This window comes from Pangasianodon hypophthalmus, chromosome 1 (assembly GCF_027358585.1).
Source record: "Pangasianodon hypophthalmus isolate fPanHyp1 chromosome 1, fPanHyp1.pri, whole genome shotgun sequence".
NCBI lineage: Eukaryota > Metazoa > Chordata > Actinopteri > Siluriformes > Pangasiidae > Pangasianodon > Pangasianodon hypophthalmus.
The window spans coordinates 36,040,767-36,055,766 of NC_069710.1; the positions used below are offsets into that span (position 1 = coordinate 36,040,767).

At 40.2% G+C, this 15,000-nt stretch overlaps 1 protein-coding gene across 2 annotated transcripts in view; it reads right to left on the minus strand.

Annotated features, from left to right (window-relative positions):
- The window catches only part of LOC113546511 (SH3 and multiple ankyrin repeat domains protein 1), a 53,109-nt gene that overhangs the window by 36,050 nt on the left and 2,059 nt on the right, over nt 1-15,000 (minus strand). For both annotated transcript variants that reach the window (XM_053235885.1, XM_034304784.1), the window contains exons 2-4: nt 6,489-7,024; nt 1,399-1,602; nt 1-52 (exon numbers count right to left, since the gene is read on the minus strand). The exon at nt 1-52 is cut by the window's left edge and continues 20 nt beyond it. In XM_053235885.1, coding sequence (XP_053091860.1) covers nt 1-52; nt 1,399-1,602; nt 6,489-6,971 — 739 coding nt within the window. In that variant the 5' untranslated portion in view covers nt 6,972-7,024. The remainder of the gene's footprint in view (nt 53-1,398; nt 1,603-6,488; nt 7,025-15,000) is intronic.

Genomic DNA, 15,000 nt, shown 5'->3' on the forward strand with positions numbered 1-15,000 from the left:
GCTGTTTCTCATCCAGATTGCTCTGTTTATAAACCCGACTCTTGTATCTGAACTGTGAGAGACACACAACATTAATTAGACTTCTGAGAAGTTCAAACACAGTGTGATAGAGAGACTGGAGAACATACTATTATTTTATTTCACACACACACACACACACACACACACTTTCCATTTCCCTTCCTCACATCTGAATTTTATCCAAATGAGATCAGACAAGCGGAAGCACTAACACTGCTGTTTGTTTTTCAGTGTAGTGACAAGTGTATTATGAGAGAGAAAAACTATGTTTTAAAAATGTATTCCATCAGTAAATCTACAGTACTGCAGTCTGACTGAGGGAGAGGGAGAGAGAGAGAGAGAGGAAGAGAGAGGGAGGTAGAGAGAGAGAGAGAGAGAGAGAGAGAGAGAGGGAGGTAGAGAGAGAGAGAGAGAGAGGGAGGGAGAGGTAGAGAGAGAGAGAGAGAGAGAGAGGGAGGGAGGGAGAGGTGGAGAGAGGGAGAGAGAGAGAGAGGTAGAGAGAGGGAGGGAGAGGTAGAGAGAGAGAGAGAGAGGGGTAGAGAGAGGGAGGGAGGGAGAGGTGGAGAGAGGGAGAGAGAGAGAGGTAGAGAGAGGGAGGTAGAGAGAGAGAGAGAGAGAGAGAGAGAGATGGCTTGTGTTGGTAATGGAATGGAAAAGAAAGAAGACCATTCAGACATAGTCCACAATAACACAGGTCAATTTGCTGAGTTGATTATCTTCCTATAACAGCACATCCAGTGTTTTATTCCTCTTATACCACAGCAATTTACCAACAATTATTTTTTTTATTTATTAAAGAATGACACATCATAATTTTTATCCATTTATATTTACATTCAATGTTGTGGAACATTGGTAAAACAAGTTACTTCCTGTTGTCATTTACATTATAGCAGCTATAAACAGTCGTTCTCTCAACACTCTTTTTTTTCTTTCTCATGAAGTTAATAAGACAAACCTGCATTAAGTCCAACACACCCACTGTTTCTGTTTACTCTGCATTATGGGCACCATCATGTTGAGATGTCATAGAATTCCAACTCGGAGAAGTCTGAGCCCTTAAGGAAGTCTGACATTCCAACTGGGAATTCTGAGTGTAATTCAATCCAGCAGTCTGCATCATGGGTCAGGTCTGCTTAGCATTGTGGGTAATGTGGTTCACATGTAGTACCTCTAGGTAAGACTTGGGCTCTTAAGGAATGAACTACTATAGAACTACACTACAGAACTATCTTACCCCTCAGTCTCACCATGCTAACCATGGCATCATGGGTAATGTTGATTATGTTGATGGAGATGTTTTGAGAGTAGTGTCATTACTGTGGTTTAACTACATTATTTTCATGTATTTTAGGAAGTTTGTTTCAGGTACAGTACCTCCAGGTAAGGCACACCCTTCTCGAGGGATTGTGGAAATTGTCGTAGTGATTGTTCCTCCTCCAGGAAGCGGGCGTGGTGTCCCTCTGAGGCGGGCTGGAACAATCCATAATTATACACATCCCACAAAGACTCGCTGAGGGAACACACCACCTGCTGCTTCACACTCCACACGGTCGCATCAGGATCGAACCGTAAACACTTCTGTAAACACACACACACACACACACACACACACACAAGCACACAGTGAATTCTACACATGCCAAAGAGACTCAAATAGAGCACCTAATACCTGCTGCTTCACACTCCACATGCAGGCATCAAGATAGACTATAAAAACTCCAAACATCTCCAACAGACTTTTTCTAAGATTTTGGAGAATGTTGTAAGAAGCAGGATGTTTTTCTTTCTGGTTTGTGAAAGCTTCTTAGTACTGAATCAGTGTTGGATAAAGTGTTCCGTGTCCTGCTGCTTGTCCCACATTATGGAGATGTTTCTGTTTTTACTGTGGTTACTGATGGACCATTTGACCCTACTGATCATGATATTTCAGTGACAAAGCTGAAAACAGCTGGATTAGACAGTTGTTGCCTGGTTAAGACTGTATTTTGTAGACCATTACAACTTTGTTAGAGATTCCTCAGACCCTAACAGACTAAAATAGTGTCACACAGGGTTCTTTTTAAGCCGTCTTTTGTTCTCCACTTTAACTCCCAGACATGACATTGGCATTCACTTCTGTGCAAAGGATAGTTATATTTAACAGTTCATCCACATTCAGCAGCACAGCTATGCAAAATAGAACATTTTCTAAAGGACATAAAAGCTTAGATGAATTGAAACGTCTGATGAAACAGGTTTCCTGATCTTGGGGACTAAGTCTGTGATCATTTCACTCTGTGATCATTTCACTTAGTCTCTAATGTCTTCCCTAAACTCCTAGATAGAGTTATGAAACAACTGAAGACCAGTTAACTCCATATATATGTTTATTTTTACATTTACCTACTGAGTGGTGGATGTGAGGACAGAACTGCTCAGATTTATCCTGTCTCAACCGTAAGCTGCTTTGGATAAAAGCATCAGCCAAATGAGCAAATGTACATGTACTTGGCTGACACTTTTATCCAAATCAACTTAAATAGACACAATACCATAGAGTAGTTGAGGATTAATAGCCTTGATCAGTAACCCAAAGCCATAAACACTGGCATAATCATATGTTCCCTTCACTCCTTCTCTCCATTTCATTTCCATGAGAAAGTTTCACAGTGATCACTATACGATTATTTGTTACCATCCACTGCAGGCACAATTCCTTCCTATCATAAAATATTCAATTTAAGGTGTAGGACCTTAGAGTTTTTTGCTAGCTTTCAGCATGCTCCACCCACTGATTCGTCCCCTGTTTGGCTTCATTCCTCCTGCAGCTCACACAGAGACCACTCTCTAAAGGCCTCCCATGAATCTGTGCACTTCCTATTTCCTGTCCCACATCCCATGTATTTCTGACTGTACCATCTGCAACTACAGAATGTTTACAAGCACACTTGTTCACTAGTTTTCAGTCTACCTCAGCATGATGAGAGGTAAATAACTTTAGCCCCCCAGTGCCCTCACTCTGACCTGTGACGCTGTTGTGCCAACACATCTACACTGTGATTTCACTGCCCTCCTCTCAGCATCTTCTTCTCTTCTGACCTACATTCCTTATGTTTTTCAGCCACTTCCCCATGTCCTCCTTGCATGCCAAGTTTTCTCCTTCCGACACATTTCCTTTTCATCCCAACCTCGTTCCCTTTTTTTTTCAAACCTCATCTCAACCATTCGACATTCTTCTTAATTTGTCCATCCTTCTGAACATGTCTTCCTCAAGACAAGCTTCCTCGCTTTAAGTATCACATGCTAATATAGTAAAGTACTTTCTGACATCACTACTCAGATGGAGGCTTATGACCAAACAGAACTGGTTAAGAACTTCCCACTCCCCAGCTCCTCCTCTCTGGAATTCTTTAGCATCCATTGCCTCCTTCTGAGCATCTCCTCCTCAAACCATGATTCAGTACACTGATTAACTACCTTTTAATAATCTGTTAAACAGAAGAATAATATCCAAGTCAGCTTTTGAGTCTGATTACTTTCACTATCAGAATCAGTGGTATGTGTATTAGAGTTACAATGCATTCAAGCTACAAGAAAACAAAAAAAGAAAACATGTTCCTCATGGAGCTCATGTTACACAATTTAATCTGTTTAAAATAATAATTGTGATGTGTGATGGGCATCAAACTAATACTCTGAGGCAGACGCGGGACGAGAATCCACCTCAGTATTATTTCAGCATTTAATGTTCACCAGAAACTCAAGAAAGAATGCCGAACAAACATTTATTAAAATCTTTAATAAAACCTTTATTTGTTGTGAATTTATTGCCAGACAGTGGGCCTCACTTTTGGTAACTTCAGAAGTAAAGGTGATATATATCTGTTATAGCAATGGATAATGTGTGAGTTTTTTCAACAATCAGTGTCTTTTTGTTCCTTAATGTCAGAAAAATCTGAAATGTTGAGCGGCTATACTGCGGTCACACACACTTCTTCTCGCTGTCCTTTTCATAATCACACCTGCATGATGTTTTGTTAAAATTAATTAAAACACGAGTAGTATGATTACAAAGCTGAAAACTTAAAATCCTCTTTAATCCATCAACCACTAACTGCTCCTTAACCCTTAACTGGACTCTAAGCGCTGCACAGCATGAATCTGCACACACACACACACACAGATTTGAGGGCAATACTTGTCCCACTTTTTCTTTCTTTCTTCCCTAGAGCCGTGTGTGTGTGTGTGTGTTGACAACTTGTTACAGTAGAGTTGAATCAACACACCCCACATGTCTGTATAGTTTATTAAAAATGTCTGAAGCCCATATGTTCCATTGAACAAAGCTCTTCATGTCAATACACACCAACATTATTTGTACAGGATACACACACACTGTTTATAACAGCACACACACACGGACAGAATAAGATTTAAACCATGACACAACACACACAAGAACACAAACCTAGAGTCAGAGGTGAAGCTGCACACAAACACAAAACACAGATTTTACATTAACACTCGTCCTGATTGCTTTCCTCTTGCACACTTTGTAAGTGGAGGTTCTTCTGTGATGTGGTTCTCTGTTTCCTCACAGTCTCACTACAGGAGTTCCTCAGGGTTCAGAACTCGACCCACTCCTGTTCTCCTTTTTCAATAAATCACTGTGCTCAGTAGCTCTCACTAACACTTTAATTTTTTATTTATTCATTGTATAGTGCTTTAACAATAGACACTGTCACAAAACTTCTTTACAAAAATCTGTAATTGCTCAATCACTGCTATGCCAATGACACACAACTGAATGCTCTTTTTCCATCCACCTGCAGAGTCTCGCAGAAGATATCCACCTAAGAGCTTTCCTCCTGTTGCTGGAATTCTCTACCTGCAGATACTTTCTGTCTTGTGCCCAGGCTCAGCTCATGTGACAGGTTCTGACCCGTGACCAATGCCCTGCCTGTTATATCCACACTCTACATCATGTTCCATCATTTTCCACGTTCTTCTTCATGACATTCTCTCCTGTTTTCTACACCATGTCCCAGACATCTCCATACATTTGGTAAATTAACACTTTTTTAGGAAAATGTCTTCCAAACTTAGTTTATATTATCTATTTTTTTCAGACAGCCTGAAATGATTTTCAGAAATCATTCTCTGGATCAGGAAGCTGTCACAAGGTTTTGATGGACTTTAACAGGAGACATGGCGAGCACGTCACACACCACACTGTCACAACACTGCGAGCTAAAGCTGGGAGAGACGACTCCATGTGTGTTTACAAAGAAATGGCAATCATGTAGAGGATGCTTTGTAAATAAAATTACTGTTTGATAAAATGTGTTCATTTCCCCTACGTATGGAGACTTTTGAGAGACTCTGTATAACTCAGCATCTTTACTTTTCATTCCAACACCTTCCCTTTAGTCTAGCCTCACCTTTAATCTCAACCACATTCTCTTTTTGCCTTCATTTCTCCCACATTAATTCCTCTCTGGAAATTCCTCTGCATCCTTCCAAGTTAATCTTTTAACTGTACTTTTCCTTGTCGCCGGTGTGATACCATCAAGGAGGACGTGTTTTGTAAATTTAGTGTGCATCTTTTACCTGAGAAGGTGTATGTAACTTTAATTAACTTTTAATTGTACTCTTAAGGTACATCAGTGGTCTTTAATGTCCAATTATGTACCTTAAATTAAATTAAAGGTAGAAGACTTTGTCCCCTTGATGATACAGCCTCAGCAACAAAGAAGGGTACAGTTTAGATCTGATCTATTGATTAGATCAGACTGATCAACATATGAGACTGATCTACGTACTGGCTAAGATCTCGCCTATGATAGACCTGTCAATCAACACCCTCACATTCCATCACACACAAGACAAGCCTTTAGCCCTATACAGACGAGATTAGTTTTCCATGTGGATGTGTGTGTCGTAATTATTACCCAAGTATCTCTGGGATTTTAGTCTGAATCTGTCAGGTCAGTAATTTTTATGGATTGTATGTGTATGCGTCTGGAAATTTTATGCCTTATTTAAATAAGCAGTAGAAATAACTCTAGTAGAAATGTCTACATTTTACTTTTGTGTGCCGTTTGATGATGAGCACTCAACCACCAGATCCTGCTGATGTGTTCTTCAGAGCATTTATAATCGCACTATCCGGTGTCACCCAGATGAGGATGGGTTCCCTTCTGAGTCTGGTTCCTCTCAAGGTTTCTTCCTCATATCATCTCAGGGAGTTTTTCCTCACCACCGTCACCTCTGGCTCGATCATTATTGCTAAATTTATACATTTAAAATTTATATCCTGAAAGTATTTATTTCTGTAAAGCTGCTTTGTGACAATGGCCATTGTTAAATGCACTATACAAATGAAATTGTACAGAACATCAGAAGAACACGAAATTTTCAACATGTTGGTTTTGCTGGTTTTGAATTCACTTAGAGTGTGTGTGTGTGTGTGTGTGTGTGTGTACCGTCTGCTTGATGTCAGGAATTCCAATCCGGAACACTATGGTGTTGACATGTGCATCCTCCAGTGGCCCGAATGTGGTCATGCTCCGCTCCATGTGACGCCTCCGAGCCTGCTGATTGGTTAAAACTTTGTAAAGCTGCTGCTGATTGGCTGGAGATTGGTGATACATCTCATGACTGGCTGGCTGATGATGTAGCATTGCCTGATTGGCTGAAATCCCCCGGTATCCCGGATTGGCCATTCGCTGCTGCCTATCTCCTCGTTGCCTTCCGATTACAATGGCGGCTGGCTTTAGCACCTCCCCTTTGACCTCTCGTGTTTGGGTGCCCACTCGGTTCTGGTTCTCCTCTTCCCCATCCACCATTCCATTTGGCCTCATTTCCTCCTCCGCTTCATCGTTCACTTCTTTACTTTCTGGAGCAGAGAAAAAACGTTTTCCCAGCATCCTTTGTTGTGCCATGTCACCAAGCATCATGGTCGTCATAGTGATGGGATATGGTTGCCGTCGGTGATGGACAGCACATCATCGTGGACAGACTATACAATAAGAAGAGAAGAGGAGTCACACTAACGCCAACAAACTAATCAATCAACAAACTGTTCAGTTCATTAAGTAACACTATTAGCATCATATAGATAGATAGATAGATGTATTTTATTGATATATAGCACCATATAGTAAATAAAACCATTACTAACTTATAGTCAGCTAATTCACTAGCTAACCTACTAACTAGCTAAACTACTGACTAACAAGCATGCTAAAAAGGTAAAGTAACAAAATGCAAGTAATAAAACCCTCTCTCTCCATCTTGCTCTCTCTCTCTCTCTCTCTCTCTATATATATATATATATATACACACACACACACATCTTTGTCTGTCTCTATCACTCTTTCTCTGTCTCTCTTTCTATCTCTCTCACATTCTCTTGCTGATTCTCTCTATTGCGCTTTCTCTCTGTGCCTGCTCTCTCTCTCTCTCTCTCTCTCTCTCTCTCTCTATGTAGGACATAATGTGGATATAGATATTTTCAGTGAATCCGTCCCCAGAAAATTTAATTGGAGAACTTCCAGGGAACAGATTGTCCCACTTTTATGCCCCGCTAAACAAAAGTGGAACAGCCGAGTCCTGTCCTTTCCCTTCATCACTCCATCTCTTGCTCTATTGCATTCAACACTTCATCTAATGTAATAAAATCATAAAACATAATTAAATTTGTTAAATTGGCAGAAGTATTACTATTGCCTTAACTTGTTGTAACATACTCAGTCCCCCCCATACCACCCAACAGAATGGTATAGTCCACACTACGGCTCTGATAACTCATTATTATAATAACGCATTATTATCATACATTATTATCTCATAAAATGTGAGAACAATAATGTTCAGTTTTTGTGTAAAATATAAGTAGTTCATAACACCAAAGGTCCTGTCCATTCAGTTATACCCTAACTGTGCCGATGCACTGAATTATGGGATATGTGGTATTAGCTGTCTCTGGGTAGCTAAGAATGACTAGTAAAGCAACAAGCAACCAACATGTTTGCTTGGTTATTTCTTATATATCCACTATAATTATTAATAATGCCAAATGTAACAGAAAAAAGAGAGGAAGAAATTCACATGCCGAGTGGTTGACAGTGGCGTGCTAGCCTGCAGGATGTGTTAGCTAGGTGAATTGAGTGACAAAGAGGAGGAGTGGAGAATCTTGTGGAAATTGCTAACTGCAGTTTGACCTTTTGGATTTTGCAAATTCTTGAACCAAATCCTGCTTGTGACATCAGAAACATCCCAGTTTCACCATCAGGAGGAAGGAGAAAGTGTGACATTGTTTGTAGCAGGTCGTAAAAAACTACTGGAGCATTGTGAATCCTGCCAACGGTTCAGTTTACACAATCATAAGACAGGTTAGGATGTGGATGTGTGCACTAGTGTGTGTCAGTATGGAGCTTACTGCAAAGGAAATGCAACATCTCAGTGATACAGATAACATGCCCATCTTGTTCACTCCAAACTATGAAGCCAAAGGTTGAAGCTTTGGGGGGGAAATGGCACTCTGGATCCAGTTGGTGTCAGTGAGTGGGCAAATCCCATTCGAGTTCTGAAACAGGATGGGTCCATCTGAATTTCATTGTTACCTTGAAGTTAGGAATTCCCTTTACCTCATCTCTTATCTGCAAATGCAGCCAGATAGAGCCACAAAGAGTTGCTCACAATGTGACTCATAAAGCGTCTAGTCCATCAAAGACTGTCCATCACACATGGCAACCCTGCACAAGACTCCCATGCTTTATCTTGAGGCTGAGCCCAGAAGATAGCTCCAGATCACCATTATGGGTTACTAGGTTCTTGCCTCTGGACACCACCCCAGATCTGGTCCGGTAACCCTAATCCGGGCCAGGTCTTTTTTTGTACCCTTCACAAAGCTCCTTGGATCATTCTTTGTCTGATGTCTTCCCTCAGATCTGTTCACCAAACACAAACTACTGGGGGCATTAAACTCCCAGTGACTTAGCCCTGAGGTTCACCAGAGTACACAAACCCCTTCACCACAACACGGGTTCCAGCCACAAAGCAGATCATCTTGCATTTAAACAGAATAACTTGTACTTTATGAATCACGACAGTGCCACAATATATTGAAACCAAACTTATTTGGAACAATCCGAAATTGATCAAAATGCTCAGCCAACAGAAATATATGTTTAGTTTAGTACACTCACCTCCCTGCTGTGATATCCTTCATTATATGAGTATTGCATAGACTAATACTGCGATAATGATTGCTGTTATCTGCATAACGAGCTCAGGTGCAGTTATGATTTTTAAGTGGATTTAAAAGGCTTTTGGCCAAACAGTGATCATTACAACTGATTTAATAAAAATCCATTTACTGTAAATAAACATACTACATGAAGATATTTAATTTAATTTATATTTTATTTAGGCCAGAAGGTGGTCAGGTGTCTGTCAGTTAGCTGTTAGCTGTCTGTCTGTCTATTAGTGTGAGTTCCTATCAAATAAAGGTTGTATTGGAAATTATTTACATTTCTATCATTTCTATTATAGTATCAGAGCTCACATTCATATAAACCAAAGATGCTGGCGCTCCACCCCAGTGCCCCGCCCAGTTTAACCCTTATATATACAGAAATTTTACAAAACATTTTACACAGTGCTCTGGCTCTAAGATCAAACTTCATGATAAACTCTTTATAGAGTTATCATATTTTGAGAATTATTGAGACATAAATTGTAGATGACTTTCCATGACTTTCTATCATACTCTACTGAATAAGAGAATGAAGTCATTTTCTATAGATTCTGTATTCTTATAGATTCTAGATTCTCATTTTCTACAGCTTATCAGACATCCAGATATGGATTTAGATCCCTAATGAACAAGCCCGAGGAGACAGCGATGAGGGAATTCTCCCTGAGATGACATGGGGAAGAAACCGTGAAAGGAACCAAACTCACAATAATAAAAGTAGGATATTTTCTGTTGCATTTGAAATGTGGTGGATTAAAAGTATAATGTCTGCAAAAATGGGAATATTTTAATAAAGTACACATATTTGTAAAAGTATTTATACACGATTCACATGTTCTTCCTTACTGTCCACCACTGTGGAAAAGTTCTCCTATGTGGCACTAAAGGTTCTTCACTAAGCGTTCTCCTTAAACACTATTCCCAGAACTGTGGAGAGGAATGTTTTTCTGAGGAACTCCTAAACCAAGATGAAGTGTAAAAGAGAGCATTTATGGTTTGATGTAGTTTGTTGATATGTTCATGATGGTCTTCATGTGGTCATGTGGTGAAAAGGTGTAAACTTTAATCTGTTTAATAAATGATTACTGCTTTTCCAACACAATCATGAACATCCTCCTGCAGTCGACATGATAACCTTTTAGAGCTCACCGTCATTAAATATATCAACCACCTGAATCCACTGTGCTATTAATCTCAAGCAGCAGTGTTTATGTTTCAGTTTTAGAGATTTCTCAGTCCTCTGGAGTAACTCTACGTTTTCACTGGTTTAGAAGCAGTGTTTAGTGATAAAATATCGTAATGTTCAGATTAACACATCATTTTTTGTGTAAATCTGTGGGATGGGAGTACTTTTAGACGTAAAGATTCTTTGTGAACACAGCCATTGGATGCTTTAATGTGGATTAGTGAGGATGTTCTGCTTTCTCCTGCTTGTGGTCTGATTTACTGTTCTGATTATTAAAGCATTGTTTGATTATGATTCTCATATTTCTCCTAATAAACCTACTCTGAGTACATATGGGTCCTGAATCCACACATTACAAAACAACAACTTTTATAGGAAAATTCAGTGACAAAATTCACACAATAAATACAGATAGCCTCTAGTTAGGAGAAACTTTTAATCCTAATTTTATCAAAAACTGCAAGCACAGTATTAGTTTTAGTTCAGACACAATCCTAAACACAGTGAGTCACCGAGTTAAAGTGAGTGAATATTTAATAAGATTAATAATATTTTAAAACATTGCACATTGTGCATGTGTGTGTGTGTGTGTGTGTGTGAGAGAGAGAGAGACAGAGAGAGAGAGAGAGAGAGAGAGAGAGAGGAGGTGATGTTAAATGAACATTTTAATGACTTTCACTTTGACCTTGTTTCTACATTACAGCTAATTTTAAATTAATTAATGAACTTTGGTATAAATGTGATGAATGTGTAGGATGTAGGAGTTTAAAATGGATAAGAATCAGATTTAGAGCTTATTATTATTATTATTATTATTATTATTATTATTATTATTATTATTAAGTATTGCACCATACTTCATATTTAAAAACCTTTGTAGGTTTATTTAATGAAAAAAATAATAAAAATCTTTAAATCTGTATTTAAAAAAACAAAACTATTTTTTTGATAAAATTCTAAATTGTGATAACAGTGCAAATTATAATAATGTTATTCTTTTTATGTGACTTACCTACAACCTTCACACACACACACACACACACACACACTATTTTTGGAAAAAAAAAATTAAAAAAAATTATTTAACTCACTCTCTCCCTTTAACAAGTGTCACTACTCCCAAGTGTCCAACTATTCCCTTATTTCTGCTCACATTTTCTACAAAAATACACAACAGCAACAGCAACAACATCTGATGGGTTAGAGTGTAGGATATAGAGTATAGAGTGTAGGGTGTAGGGTGTACAGTGTAGGGTGTAGGGTGTAGGATGTAGAGTGTAGGGTGTACAGTGTAGGGTGTAGAGTGTAGGATATAGGGTGTAGGGTGTAGAGTGTAGGGTGTAGGATGTAGGATGTAGGGTGTAGGATGTAGAGTGTAGGGTGTAGGATGTAGGATGTAGAGTGTAGGATATAGGGTGTAGGATATAGGGTGTAGGGTGTAGGATGTAGGGTGTAGGATATAGGGTGTAGAATGTAGGATATAGGGTGTAGGATATAGGGTGTAGGATGTAGAGTGTAGGGTGTAGAGTGTTGGATGTAGGGTGTAGGGCGTAGGATGTAGAGTGTAGGGTCTAGGATGTAGGATGTAGGGCGTAGGGTGTAGGATGTAGAGTGTAGGGTGTAGGGTTTAGGATTATATGGTGTAGGATTTAGGATATAGGGTGTAGGGTTTATGATTATAGGGTGAAGGATTTGGGATATAGGGTGTAGGGTTTTGGGTGTAGGATATAGGGTGTAGGGTGTAGGGTTTAGGATTTAGGATATAGGGTGTGGGGTTTAGAGTGTAGGGTTTAGAGTGTAGGATGTAGGGTGTAGGGTTTAGAGTGGAGGATTTAGGATATAGAGTGTAGGGTTTAAAGTGTAGGATATAGGGTGTAGGGTGTAGGATTTAGGATTTAGGATATAGGGTGTAGGGTTTAGAGTGTAGGGTTTAGAATATAGGATGTAGGATGTAGGGTTTAGGGTGTAGGGTGTAGGGTTTAGGATTTAGGATATAGGGTGTAGGGTTTAGAGTGTAGGGTTTAGGGTGTAGGATATAGGGTGTAGGGTTTAGAGTGTAGGGTTTAGGATTTAGGATATAGGGTGTAGGGTTTAGGGTGTAGGATATAGGGTGTAGGGTGTAGGGTTTAGGATTTAGGATATAGGGTGTAGGGTTTAGAGTGTAGGGTTTAGGGTGTAGGATATAGGGTGTAGGGTTTAGAGTGTAGGGTTTAGGATTTAGGATATAGGGTGTAGGGTTTAGGGTGTAGGATATAGGGTGTAGGGTGTAGAGTTTAGGATATAGGGTGTAGGGTTTAGAGTGTAGGGTTTAGGGTGTAGGATATAGGGTGTAGGGTTTAGAGTGGAGGATTTAGGATATAGGGTGTAGGGTTTAGGGTGTAGGGTGTAGGGTTTAGGATTTAGGATATAGGGTGTGGGGTTTAGAGTGTAGGGTTTAGGGTGTAGGATATAGGGTGGAGGGTTTAGAGTGGAGGATTTAGGATATAGGGTGGGTTAGGGTGATTAGGGTGTAGGGTGTAGGCTATAGGCTATAGGGTGTAGGGTTTAGAATGTAGGGTTTATGACATAGGGTGGAGGGTGTAGGATATAGGGTGTAGATGATTAGGGTGTAGGGTTTAGGATGTAGGGTCTATGATATAGGGAGGAGGGTGTAGGATATAAGGTGTAGGATATAGGGTGTAGGGTGTAGGATATAGGGTGTAGGGTGTAGGATATAGGGTGTAGGGTTTAGAATGTAGGGTTTAAGATATAGGGTGTAGGGTGTAGGATATAGGGTGTAGGGTTTAGAATGTAGGGTTTATGATATAGGGTGTAGGGTGTAGGATATAGGGTGTAGGGTTTAGAATGTAGGGTTTATGATATAGGGTGTAGGATATAGAGTGTAGGTGATTAGGGTGTAGGGTTTATGATATAGGGTGGAGAGTGTAGGATATAGGGTGTATGTGATTAGGGTGTAGGGTTTAGAATGTAGGGTTTATGATATAGTTAATCATGATGACACAGTTGTATGTTTCAGCAAAGCCAGATGACAGACACCAGTTTAATAAAGTTGAGGAATGTGTAAAGGACAATAGAAACTGGATGCTTATTAACTTTCTCTTACTTAATTCTGACAAGACAGAAGTACTTGTACTAGGACCACATGCAGCTAGAAGTAAGCTTTCTGATTACATAATAACTCTGGATGGCCTTTCTGTTTCATCATGTGCAGCAGTAAAAGACCTTGGTGTGATTATCGACTCTAGTCTTTCTTTTGAAGCTCATGTAGATAATATTACTAGGATTGCTTTCTTTCATCTCAGAAATATTGCTAAAATAAGAAATATATTGTCACTACATGATGCAGAAAAACTAGTTCATGCGTTTGTTACCTCTAGGTTGGATTATTGTAATGCCTTACTGTCTGGATGTTCCAGTAGATGCATAAACAAGCTCCAGTTAGTCCAGAATGCAGCAGCGAGAGTCCTTACTAGAACCAGAAGATATGACCACATCACCCCTATCTTATCCACACTGCATTGGCTCCCAATCAAATTTTGCACTGATATAAAATACTACTATTGACCTATAAAGCACTAAATGGTCTCGCACCACAGTACCTGAGTGAACTTTTGGTCTTTTATGATCCGTCACGCCTACTCAGATCAAAAGGCGCAGGCTATTTGTTGGTACCTCCAATAGTGCAGACTACAGCTGGGGGTAGAGATTTCTCTTACAAAGCCCCACAGTTATGGAACAGCCTTCCACTTAGTGTTCGGGGCTCAGACACAGTCTCAGTGTATAAGTCTAGGCTGAAAACGTATTTGTTTAGTCAAGCCTTTTGTGAATAGTTTTTTCTTAGGTACAGGGGCAGGTCTGGAGGGTTCACAGGCATAGAGTGTTGTGGTGAACTGGGATGTTTGGATGCTGTCGCCCCCCCACTCTCACACGTTCACTCAGGTTTGTTGACGGTGGAGTGGCTGCTGCTTTATGTCCCAGGACTCCCTCATGTCTGTGTTAGCTTCTGGCTCTCCCTTTTAGTTATGCTGTCATAGCTAGTCTTGCCGGAGTCCCTGCTTGCACTCTGCATGCAAAGTACATCATGCTTAACCATTAGAGTACACCTAACAATCTCTTTCTTTCTCTCCATTTCTCTCTCTCCCTCACTCTCTGTCAAGCTACACATGCTACTTCTGAGATGCCAGTGATGCCAGTGATCCTGACCCCTTCTGCTCCTCCTCGCTGCCTGACCCATCCTGATGCTCTACTTCTGGTTGGAGTTCTCATCGGTTGAGTTGCTCGCTGCTGCTGGGGCCCCATATGGACGGCCTGAAGAACTGTTTGGATTGCTGGGGATGGCGCCACCTGGGGGCTGTGGAGATGGCATGGGGATCACATATGGGGAGCTGTACTGTAATGGCTTGGGACTGCGATTGCTGTAGTGGTTTTGGGGCTGCAGTTGCCACGAGCAGCTTCGTACTCAGGACTCCATCAGTGGACAGTGGATAGATTTTAACCAGCCGGACTTCTTGCAAAAACTGTGATGAATTTATTGGTTGCACAATTGCAC